Source organism: Nansenia antarctica, assembly GCF_963989245.1.
Source record: "Nansenia antarctica genome assembly, chromosome: 4".
In the NCBI taxonomy this organism is placed as follows: Eukaryota; Metazoa; Chordata; class Actinopteri; order Argentiniformes; family Microstomatidae; genus Nansenia; species Nansenia antarctica.
The window spans coordinates 57,933,400-57,945,899 of record NC_137689.1 but is presented as its reverse complement, the minus strand read 5'-3'; the positions used below and the strand labels follow the sequence as shown (position 1 = coordinate 57,945,899).

Sequence of the window (12,500 nt, the reverse complement as noted above, 5' to 3'; positions counted from 1 at the left end):
TCACAGAGTTGTCCTGAGTAGCTGGGCAGACACACGCAGGTGAAGGAGTTCACCCCGTCCATACAGGTGGCCCCGTTATGACACGGGTTAGACTGGCACTCGTCTATATCTATACGCGTACGCGTGCGCGCACACACACACACACACACACACACACACACACAAACACACACACACACACACAGGTTTGTTATAATAATATCATTATTACACAGAAACTAACTAACTAAGAGAATCATCAATGTGTGTGTGTGTGTGTGTGTGTGTGTGTGTGTGTCTGTGTGAGTGTGCACATGCGTGAGTGTGCACATGCGTGTGTGTGAGCATGCGTGTTTGTACCTGTCTCGCAGTGTTCTCCAGTGTATCCTGGTGCACACACACAGATGCTGTCTGTCCCTTTCCGATAGCAGGAGGCTTCATTCAGACATACACTGTCTGAGCAGGGCAACAGACCTAAGACACATGTGAAAGAATGACATCATGGTCATCGTCAATAGGAGCCAAACAAGGCTCTTTCACACTCCAATATGATTCAGTGCTGAGTTATGAACCATTCACCCAGGGTTAAGCATCGGTTGAAATCACAATGTGTGATCGGGGAAACACATACCTGCGATATTCACAGTGCTGGCCTCAACATAGTATGCCGTGTCAGTGCCTGTCTCCGGCTGCCCAGTGGTTTGGGGTCCTTCAGACTTAGGGGGGCCGGCCTCCAGGAGAGGAGGGTTGACCACACCCTCGTAATCAACCTCATCAGGCAGGAAGGTGGCATCGGGGTCAGGGCTCAGAGCCCAATCAGGGAGGGCGCGGGTGGACAGGACCTCGTCGGGGGTGGTTGGGTCGGTGGGATGTGGGGACTGTGTGGGTTGTGCTGGGTCGATGATGTGACCTGTAGGGTGTGTGGGGGAGTGTGTGGGGTGTGCTGGGTCAACAATGTGACGTGTGGGGTGTGCTGGGTCAACAATGTGACGTGTGGGGTGTGCTGGGTCAACGATGTGATGTGTGGGGTGTGTGGTGGAGTGTGTGGGGTGGCTCTCTGTCACCGCCTCCACAGCGATGTGATGTGTGGGGTCAACGATGTGATGTGTGGGGTGTATGGTGGAGTGTGTGGGGTGGCTCTCTGTCACTGCCTCCACAGCGATGGGATGTGTGGGGTCAACGATGTGATGTGTGGGGTGTGTGGTGGAGTGTGTGGGGTGGCTCTCTGTCACCGCCTCCACAGCGATGTGATGTGTGGGGTGTGTGGTGGAGTGTGTGGGGTGGCTCTCTGTCACCGCCTCCACAGCAGGGCCCACCAGGGGAGCCTCCGTGGCCACGGGGCCCAGGGGGAGGTGAGGAGTGGTGTGGGAGGGGAGCGGAAGGCGAGTGAGCTCGGGTACCTCGGGGGTGTACACCTCCTGTGCTGAGCCCTCCTCCTCTGCCGATGCAGACCCCTCAAAGTCTCCCGCCTCGGGCCGTGTGGGAGTGTGTTCGTCGGTCGGTGCGTGTGCAGGCGTTTGCGTGTCCCCGGCGTGTGTGTCCCCGCCGGTGTGAGCAGTCGAGTGTGTCTGAGGCGGAGGTTGTGTCGTGAAGTCCGTCCCCCCGATCTCTGTCTCGTCCGTCACCACTCCCGATTGGCTGTCGGAGGCTGGGGTGGGATGGGCGTCGTCTGCAGACCCCTCGTGTGTCACCCCCCCCTCGTCATCAGTGATATGGCCTGCCGACCCCTCCATGTCCTCGTAGGGGGAGAGACCATGTTCGGAGGGTCGGGGGGAGCCGGTGTAACTGTGGTCAGGGGTGGCAGGGGATGAGACTGGGAATGTGTGTAAGTCAGTAGGTCTTGTTTCTCCTGTGTGTGTCTCTCCTGTGGGGATCTCTATGGCCTCATAGTCAAAGGGAGTTGTCTCCTCCTCTCTCCCCAGTCCTCCCAGCTTGTCAGGTGTGGCCGTCTCAAACATGTCCCCTCTCGACTCTTGCTCCACATCTGGGTGCTCTGACACCAGGGTCCCCTGGATAGATGGATGGATGAATGAATTGATGAGTGAACTAATGAAGGAATGTTTTATGTCAAGCATCCCCAATTTCTGCCCATGGGCCTCCCTCATACTAAACATACTTGTCATTATCATGACCCTCTGACCTGGTGTTTGCCGTTGATGAAGCTGATTGTGGGAGGGAACACGATGGGAGGGGGGTCCCCACCGTCAGGGTCCCCACTGCCCAGGATGTGCTCACTGGGAAGCATGATGGGGAACTGTGGTCCGTCTACCCCAAAGGGCTGGCCCAGGATCTTCAGGATGTCATCCACTGGAAACACAACACAGAGACATACACATGTTTGAGTAAGGGAGGCCAAATGGAACTTCATTACCCATGGATTCTTTCTCTGCTTTTAAGCAACCATTTCCTAATCATGGGAGAAAGACAAAGGGAAACAGATATATATATAGACTGAAGAAGCAGAAGCCCTTTACGATGTCATTGATGAGAATCAGTAAGAATGTTCACCCAAAGGCTGGAATAGGCAGTTGGGATCCTTTTATGTTATAATCAGGTAAATCGTCGGTTCTCTGTGTTGGATCTCGGTTGGGTCTGTCACTGCCAGAGGCCTGACTGGAACAATGCAGGTTTGTGTGTCTTCATTATTTCTTTATAGAACACATGGAACCTATATTGTGGGAACGGGTGCTAAAAGTTGAAATACATTTGGACGTATTGTACTTAACCTGAAGTTAGCAGTTTCTCTTGGGACAAATAAAAGCATGCACACCGTGACTGGATGGATGGTAGTTTTGGGCAATAAAGAGTTTTACTCTCATGCTGAATGAGTGTGTGTGTGTGTATGTGTGAGAGAGAGAGGGAGAGAGAGAGAGAGAGAGAGAGAGAGAGAGAGAGAGAGAGAGAGAGAGAGAGAGAGAGAGAGAGAGTCCAGACCATTCATATGGCTCCATCCATGTCCCTTTGTGGCCCTGAATCAGATACATGTACAATATGAGAAATAGGAGGATTTGACCATCACTCATGACTCATATTAAAATGTTTCAATTTACTCAAACTGCGTAGAAACAGAGCGGCTCTAAGCCATTCAGCAACAGAGGTCCAAGTTGTGTTATGACATATTATCTATGGGATTCAATATGCCACACACACACACTCACCCACATGCACTCCCACACACACACACACACACACACACACACACACACACACACACACACACAGAGTAACCTAATCTGGAGAGGGGTTGTGGAGGGGGGAGAGATAGGGGAGTCTGGGTGAGCACAGATGAGAAAGGGGGAGGGGGAAAGGGAGAAAGAGAGAGTAATTAGTTGAGAGTAATAACATCGCTGATTGATCTAAAAGAGGTTTTGCCATTTGACCTCAGGGTCATTTGTGTGTGTTTGTGTGCATGTCACTGAAGCCTGTGACACACACAAACACACACACACACACACACACACACACACACACACACACACAGACAGACACACACACACACACACACACACACACACACACACACACACACACACACATTACAGCATTAACTTTGCCAGCCGCAGTGAGTAAGAATGTATGAGAGCTGGAGTGATCATAATGCAAAGTTAAGCCCACTGACTAATACAGAGTCAGTATCCATAGAAAGACCAACGTTCACGCCGGCAATTTACCAACTACCGGTACTCTTCTTTTCTCTCTCTCTCTCCATAGCAGAGGGGCAGTTAAAGTGATTAAGAAAGCCTGGTCTCTGTTTCCGACTCTCTACTCAGAGTTCTGTGCTGAGTGCTCAGAGTGCCTGCTTACACAGGGAGAGTAGCTGTCACTCCATCAAACCACCAATAAACGGATACAGCTTGATGTATGTGTGGTGTGTGTACGTGGGTGGTTGACAACTAGACAGAGAGAGAGAGAGAGAAATAAGATGAAGGGAAGTCTAAAAGAAGGGCTAGAATCCTGTCTTTAGCCAACACAGCTGTCTGTGAACCATCTGAAAGACGGTGACGATGTCTTCGCAATATGCTTCTCTTGGAAAAATGGCTGCTTGGCCAAGCAGAGCAGAGATGTTGAAAAAAATGACTTCATACGTTTCCACATCTGGTTCTGCAGATCGGTTTACATGTAAACCGGTCCTGTCAGCTTGCTTGTAAATGGCATGCCCATGATAATGATGAAGCAACCAACGTCTTTATACGAAGACGACAACAAACAATGAGAAGACATCAAGAGCAGAGTCTTGTGTAGTTGCCGCCATGTGTTGCTGCTGGAGGCACTGACTGCCGTAATGCACGACACAGAACACAGCTGATCCAAGCCATCGTGACACTGAACGGTTCTCACAGACACAACCAATCACAAACCAGCCCAGGCTTACTGACAACACTCAGAGAAAGAACCCTCCTAGAACATGCTGTGGAACACACATAGAATATGTAGTGTAGAACTACAGCACACATATAACTCTCATAGCACATACAGACCTGTAGAACACACAAAAGAACAGTCATGGAATCGACAGTAGAACACTCATACAGCTCTCATCGAATTACGGCTGTGCTCTGATCTCCCTGCATGTGTGTTTCTGCAGTAAACAGGGGCGGGGGTGGGGCTGATAGATCATGACCTCACAACCTTTGCTTCCTTGACTCCTCATCATTCATCCAAAGACACAAGGGAGCTAATTTCGTTCTTTTTTTAAATCATATTTATGACTGGAAAGATGGAAATATGGATCCAGCAAGGAGATGGACTGTACAGCCTGATGTGACTGGGGAGGTCAGTTGAGGACACAGCTGTCCAGCAGAAGCCCTGCTGTAACAGTGGTTACTGTCTGTTGCCTCTCCATGCTACACACAAGGTCTGCCACACACCACTCTGCCCCACTACAGTAGACGTCTGTCTGGAGACCCAACAGAGCTTCAACACACAGGACCAGACACTGACTTTACATGAAGACATTCAGCAGGATTTTTTTTTTTTTTTGAAAAATAAAGGTGAGATCATAATCAAATCACGATAATCAACAATAATATCGTCTCCCAGCAGTATTCTCTTACCGGATTGGTTGGCCTCCATCACGTTGACGATGACGATGTGGAAAGGTGGTTTGGTGACCGTGGCCTGCCCTGAGATGGCCTCTGACTGGTCAACGTCATATGAGTCTGTGGCGGCAGGTCGGTGGTCGATCGGTGTTCCAGCAGACACTCCGGGTCCTGTACCATCCTCTTTGTACACCACAGCAGGCTGCTGTCCTGGGTGTCCGGCCCTGTCTGGGTGGCTTGCCTCTGGGATGACCGACCCTGGATAACCCTCCTGCCCTGGCCCTGCGGTGAAGCCTTGCACCCCTGGGTGTGTGGGGGTCACTACTACCCCCTCCTCCTGACCCTCACTGGATCCCTCTCCACCACTGGTGGTCCACTCCCCGCTCCCACCGCTCCCTTGGGCGATGTCTAGGTGTGGGAACTGAGAACGGGTGGTGGGGAGGGGGGCGAAGGGCAGGGGGAACAGGGGACGGTCTCCCCTGGGGACTGACTCGACCTGGGTTTTGTCAAAGTCTCCTACATCGTAATCGGGGAAGGAGGTGGGCGGCACCGAGGCTGGGGGGTAGGGAGAGTCTGTGTGTTTGTCTGTAGCTGTATGTGGTCTGTGGTGGGGTCCATCTGTGTGTGTGCGAGGTCTCTCTGTGTGTGTGAGAGGTTTGTCCGTTGCCTGTGTGGTCATTGCCGGTCCAGTCGTGGTGGGCTCAGGCTCCGCAGCTGTAGAGGAGAGGAGACATGTTTAGCAGGGGGGAAATACAGTACATAATATGTCAGAAATCACATGTTCTCTTCAATGACCATCAAGCTACACAATAATGTATTCAGAACTAAAGAAGAAGAATCAAGTGCAGTTTTAGGACCGGTCAGTGTGGTTCTAAACCGCAGTAATATAATCATAATAGTCAACGCTAAACATAGTGGTCAGGATGCTGTTAGCTCACAGCAGGCTGTAAAAGGAAATCCAACAACTTTAGATGTTTTTAAAGTGAAGTCAGCCAGTCAAGAATAAACCATTGTCAGTCCTGGAAGCTGGATTGCCAGCGGTGTCAGAATAATCATAGGCAGAACAGACCTGCACTCTGCCAGGAGTGTTATTTATAGATATAGATGTCCAAACAGTGTTAAAACTGTTTTAGGCCAACTCCCAAACCATCCACTTCTATGGGGAGACGCCACACACCAAACCCACAGCACACATACACGCACACACAACATTTGAAAATGAGGGAACATGAGCATACTACACCAAGACCTGCACTAAAACACAGCCCTCCCGTGAGTGGCATGTTAACACTGAGATTCATGCACGACAGTGCTGTGACGTGGCTGTGTGAGAGTAGTGGCATGTCAACACCAAGCTACCTCTCTGACCCCTTCTAAAACTATGAAATATCTACCTTCAGACAAAAAGGAATACTTGGGTGTGCGCACGCACACACGCACACATGCACACACACAATGCTCCTTTGTAAAGGGCTAGCTGCTGAGTTTGTCTCATGGGAGATTGCAGCTAGCTGAAACACTTAACATTTTACTGACATAATTCTTTAATGTATATTCCCCATCGAGGCCCTTCCCCTCCCCTCTTTTTGGCTGGAGGTGAGTGGCTGGGATACGTATGGATGGAGGGGCCCCTCTCTCTCTCTCTCCCTCTCTCCTTCTCTCCCTCTCTCCCTCGCTCCGAGTGTGAGCAGAGGCACGTATAGCGAACTAGCACAACTCAAGGCTCTGAGCAGAGACACACTCAGGGGAGTAGCTGGAGTCATTCACACTGCAGAGGCGACCATACATACAGCAGGAGCCGACCCAGCACAGAACAGCCCAGCCCAGCCCAGGTATGATGTCATGTGTTTGGCGAGCCGTAGCCATCTGGCTGGGCGGCGGTAGTCTGTCCCTATACTGTACTGTAGCCATGTCACCTCTATGAGCAGACTCTGAGAGCAGTATACATCGCCTACACACTTGCCAGAGGGTGCTGTACAGTGTTACAGTATGTAATGCATCACATCATCTGGTCTTCGGGTTTCATATTCACTTAAACGAACGCACCGCCTCACAAGCGTGGCTAACTTGTCCCATGGAAAAAGAGGGCTATAGGTGTACAAATCTATTGAAATGATGATGATGATGATGATGATGATGATGCTTTTGGCGCAGTTCCACCTGTATTATTTCCTACCCCTCCCTCGCTCCTCTCTCTCTCTCTCTCTCTCTCTCTCTCTCTCTCTCTCTCTCTCTCTCTCTCTCTCTCTCTCTCTCTATCTCTCTCTCCCCTTTCCCTCTCCCTCTCTCCTTGGGCAGGGTCCAGCTGTGGTGCATTAGGGACCTGTCCTGCTTCTCTCTTGTTGTATCTGTGTACGAGAGTCTGAGTCGGGTTTTCCCCTCATAAAACCCCCACGGCTTCATAAACAGGAGAGAGAGGGAGTTTATTCTTCTGCTGTTAGGGGTTGTTTTCTGCAGAACTCGTTCTCCTCCCTCTCACAACAACACCACTCTGCCACTTGTCTGGTGGGTCACTCAGCATCCGTGTTTCCTACACTGGAGAGCGCTGTGTGTGTGACCCGTTCCCCAGCTCCCCCGAGTTCTTGTGGAACAAGACGTCAACAACACGTCGACCCATGTTCTTGACCGTGCAGGGACAGCAGACATGATGATCCAGTGTTTAGGAAACTGTGACTTCAGACTAGCCGTGGTGTCGCAGACCGCAGTAAGGCACGGAGAGGAAGGGAGTGGGCCATTGTCCCTCCAGATGTGACGATGTTCACTGTGCAAACACACATGTAGCCAACGCAACATCGCTATAACAGCTCTTTATGGAAGTGTTACTTTCATGTAACACCAAATTTAGATTTTCTCCCTCCCCCTCCCATCACCCTCCCCCTTCCCCCACCCCCCTCTCTTTCTCTCTCTAGTTTTCCCTCTTTTCTCTACAGAGAAGTGAGGTGTCCCCCAAGGCAGGCGGTGTTTAGACAACCCTCAGCAGGAAGTCAAAACTGGGTCAAAGTTCATACACACATGGACCATAACTTACAGACCCTGGGAGAAAGCAAAGCAGCATGAATCTGAGAGATCCTGCCAAGTCTGGAATGGAAGCAGAAGAGACTCAGGAGAAGAGAGGAACAGAAAAAGCAAGAAAATAGGATGACCCTGAAAAAGGTCTGCCCCAGTCCTGTCTGCGCCAACGAATCAGAAGAAAGGGTGGGTTTCACCCAAGGGCTTCACTGTGTGTCGACAGAGTCAGGTTGGAGCAGCAGTATTACTGCAGTGGTACTGTACTGTTAAAACATAATGTCATACCTTTGAAAGAGGAAGCCGTGGCTTACCTTTGAAGCAATAAGCCCCGTGTCTGTTAGTAGGTTTGGGGAAGCCAGTCTGGTTGACGTTTCTATACAGAGTCCTGACCCCTAGGAGCCCGCCTCCACACTGTGGGCGGGGGGTGGCGACGGGGTAGCGGACACTGCCGTCCGACAGCCAGCCGTAGTCACACTGATCCAGACCGGCCCGCCAGGCCGCATACAGATTCCCCGGGGACGCCAACACCGCCCCGTCTTTCTCACACTCACGCCGCGCCTGACGCAATGTCAGCTTATAGCGGATAGGAGCGAAGTACACCTCACCTAGGGGGAGATATACACTAGTATTACAATACTTTAATGAAACATTATGTAGTATAAGGACCTAGTCATGGATGAACTCTTGCTTTTGATCTCAGGAGTACAAAAAATGGTGTCATGGAAGCAGGCAGATACTTGTACACAAACACACATACCGTGCAGTTTGTCCACATAGCAGTACACATCGTATTTCTCTTTAGGGTCCCGGAGCCCATACGTCCTAACCCCTGGCCTGGTTTCCTTATCGCCTGAGCAACGAGGACGAGGCTGTGTGATTGGGTACCTACAGGGAAGAGAAAGAACATGAAAAACTTCCTGTTCTGTGGAACTGTGGAAAGATCGTTAGTTTACATGACAATAGACACACATCTGAGAATCGGGTTGGCCTGAAAGCAAGGGTCACACTGAACACACAAACATACACACACACACACACACACACACACACACCTGACGGACTGGTCAGCGAGCCAGCCGGCGTCACACTGGTCCAGTCCATCCTCAAAGGCAGAGGTCAGCTGCTCCACTGTAGAGATGGTGGCCCCAGCAGAGCGACACGCGGCCACGGCGCCAGCAAAGTCCAGAGTGTAACGGCTGGTATCTGCCCGGTAGTGGAAAACCACACCTGGAGAAGACAGGGAGACCATCAAGACATCAGTCAGTCCATCAATCACATTTGATATGAACAGTCCTTTTTCACAGATGAGTATTTGCCACAAAGTGTTTCACGACAACTCCTAAAGCCAAAAGACCCTCTAAAGAGCAAGCGGTGGTCACAGTGGAAAGGCAAACCGTGAACGGGAGGAGGAGGAAACAGTAACTTCATTCAAGTGGGGAAGCTGAAACAACCATGTAACATGAACTCCGTCTGCAATTATGCAAAGGAGGTCGAGAAGAAGACAGAGCGGTGAGGTAGTTTAGCTGTCATCCTGAAGCTCTGTGAGGCTGTTTGTCTCCTACCGTGAATGGCCCTTATAGTCAACCTGATATGAGTGGTTATCCTTTCTCAACTCGGAACTTCTGGCACAGTCACAAGAGATATGTGAATAGACTGATGTGCAGTGAAATGGCAGGGTTACAAGTCACTCATAAGCCTGTCTTTGTGTATGAGCAAAGTGAACAGAGGATGTTATTCACCACTAATGTGGAATCTGTGTAAATGTGCAGTATTAGAGGTCTCTGTTGTCTAATGATAGCCAGCCACAGTCACACACTGTCCTCCAGCCATTCCCCCCGCAGGAACCACACCGGGCAATGAAAACTCCCTGACGACAAGAGTTGTTGTTTTTTTAAACTGAGATGAGCTCAAGCTGTACTGAAAGAGGAACCGTGAGGAGTTAAGATTACAAACCGTAAAACATCTCAAGTGTACTCTACTGCATCTGCGTTGGGGGGGGCCCAGTGGAAGTGAACTGAAGGAACAGTTTCCTCACATACCGTATGTACTTCTTGATTTGACAGATTTGACCATCAAATCCTTCTTTATCTAGGAGTCATCAGCTGATAACACTCACTAAAGCGTGGTCCATCATCAAGTGGAACTCCAGCTGCTCTGAGGCCATTACAACACTCTGCCTGAGTCTCTATAGGAGTCTCTCTGGACAAGCAGAACAGAGCTTGGAGCTGACGTGCTGCTGTGACCTAAGCGGGTACCTGGGTGTCTTCTGCAAGCTGAGAAGCCACGCCCCCACCCCAACTGTCAGGCAGATGGGGGTGTGCAGGAGAACACCAGCAGGTAACATACATAGCTAGACAGATCTTATGACTCTCCGGGGATACAACTGTCATGCTCCACAACACTGTGCCAGTGATGGCATTAGCAGAGGCGAGGTCACTGGCGAGTAGACGAGGCACAGCCTGAACCTCCAGCCATCAAAGGTAAACAGGCTGGAGGGCGGGGGGGGGGGGGGGCTGATGACACCAACCAGCACCACTACTGTCACAGCCGGCAGCTAACGTCTCCCTAACAAGTGTGGGGGGGATCAAACAAGTAGCATTCTATTAGTGCACTTCATTTCATAACCCACGCCGGGGCTGATGACATCACTACGCCGGGGCTGATGACATCACCTCATGGAGGTCCGTTGGGCTTAGTATACTCACAGGAAGGACAATACGGAGGCAACAGTGAGTGATTGAAGTTACAGACAAAGTTTTAAAAGGTGGGTTATGTGGGGCTAACAGAGACCAAGAGAGAGTGTGTGTGTGTGTGTGTGTGTGTGTGTGCGTGTGTGCGCGTGTGTGTGTGTGCGTGTGCGTGTGTGTGCGTGTGTGTGTGTGTGTGCGTGTGTGTGTGTGTGTGTGTGTGTGTGTGCGTGTGTGTGTGCGTGTGTGTGTGTGTGTGTATGTGTGTGTGTGTGTGCGTGTGTGTGTGCGTGTGTGTGTGTGTGTGTGTGTGTGTGTACGTTTGACATTTTTGGCATTTAGCAGACATCTTTATCCAAAGTGACTTACATATACATTTGTCTAAGTAAGTGAATCATCTATTTTCCATCAGTCATCATAAGAAATAGTCATCTATGCCAAAACCAGTGTGTGTGTGTTTGTTTCCCTCACCGCTGACATTGAGGTGGATCGTATCCTGCTTATCCTCCATCCCATGCATGACCTCGCAACGGTAGAGCCCAGCATCGCTGGCTCTGAGCCGGACTACTAGGAGGGAGGCGTCCCCTACTGCCTGGGGGTGGCTGGGGACAGAGACCCTGCCCTTGTACTCATGCCCGATCTTGATCACTCCTCCCTGAGCCACCAGCACCACCCTCTCCCCGTCTTCCTCCAGCTTGGTCCACTTGATCCTGAGCTGGTCCTCGGGGCTAGGGGTGTGAGGCGTGTGAGGTGTGGGGGAGGGAGGCATGTCAGTGGGAGTGTGTGTAGGTGTGCGTGGGGGGGTGTCGGAGGATGTTGGGACGATGGAGAAATGGCATGGCAGCACAACTCTGTCAGACAGTGAACCGTGAGCGGGAGAGCTCTTCTCCAACGTCATCCTCCATGCTGCTGGGTCTGGGAACACAGAAGGAACTGTGTCAATGTCATTAGAGAAAGCCCACTCAGAACAACTACATTCATAAATGTAAACCTTTGATAAATAGTCCGGAATATTTGAACAATATTTCACTGCCAAAAGACTGTGTCATGGTCACAGGAAAAAGGGATTTTTCAATACATGAGTTGATTTCTGTACAGGTAACCTGAATGCCACCAACTGGCAGAGAACACACACGGATGGATTTAGAGAATGAATGACTTGCAGAGTATATGATTAACTATACCCTAGATGCCTGTGATTGAAAGCATGTGTGTGTGTGTGTGTGTGTGTTTTCAGATAAAGGTTAGTGAAAGCATGTGTGTGGAGGTAATGAATGGAGCTGAAAATGTCTCTCTCTGCTTCCTGTGTAAAACTAATGATCAGTTTCCAGTTTCTCAGACAGTGATCCAGTGTGTGTGTGTGTGTGTGTGTGTGTGTGTGTGTGTGTGTGTGTGTGTGTGTGTGTGTGTGTGTGTATGTGTCAGAGTGTGTGTAATAGAGAGAGGGACATAACCATCATTTTCCAGCAAGACTCACCTTGTTCAGCAAAACCGGTACCCAAACAAACCAGCCACAGCACGTGCCTGATGTTTAACATCATCTCTACACAATCTGTGAAAAATATGTAAAACACACAGAACTTATCATCAAGGCTATCATATTCAAACTATAATATCATTGTAATGATATCATTCAGGATTCATTCTGAAGGAGGGAAATTCTTGTGCATACAATATCTCATTTCGCACAGGCACATGGACTCACACACACACACACACACACACACACACACACACACACACACACACACACGCAAGTAGGCTAGTAGGGGTATATAATGCAAGC

The 12,500-nt window shown here is 50.2% G+C and overlaps 1 protein-coding gene across 1 annotated transcript in view; it reads right to left on the bottom strand.

Moving 5' to 3' along the window:
• Positions 1–12,255, bottom strand: part of vcanb (versican b) — a gene marked incomplete at both ends in the record, with an annotated part of 17,028 nt that extends 4,773 nt beyond the window's left edge. Inside the window, 11 exons of the mRNA XM_080529515.1 lie at positions 1–109; positions 340–453; positions 611–1,955; positions 2,120–2,286; positions 5,034–5,732; positions 8,339–8,632; positions 8,785–8,912; positions 9,080–9,254; positions 11,186–11,467; positions 11,510–11,629; positions 12,192–12,255. The exon at positions 1–109 is cut by the window's left edge and continues 5 nt beyond it. Of these exons, the coding sequence (XP_080385641.1) occupies positions 1–109; positions 340–453; positions 611–1,955; positions 2,120–2,286; positions 5,034–5,732; positions 8,339–8,632; positions 8,785–8,912; positions 9,080–9,254; positions 11,186–11,467; positions 11,510–11,629; positions 12,192–12,255 (3,497 nt within the window). The remainder of the gene's footprint in view (positions 110–339; positions 454–610; positions 1,956–2,119; positions 2,287–5,033; positions 5,733–8,338; positions 8,633–8,784; positions 8,913–9,079; positions 9,255–11,185; positions 11,468–11,509; positions 11,630–12,191) is intronic.
• Positions 12,256–12,500: the final 245 nt, after the last annotated feature.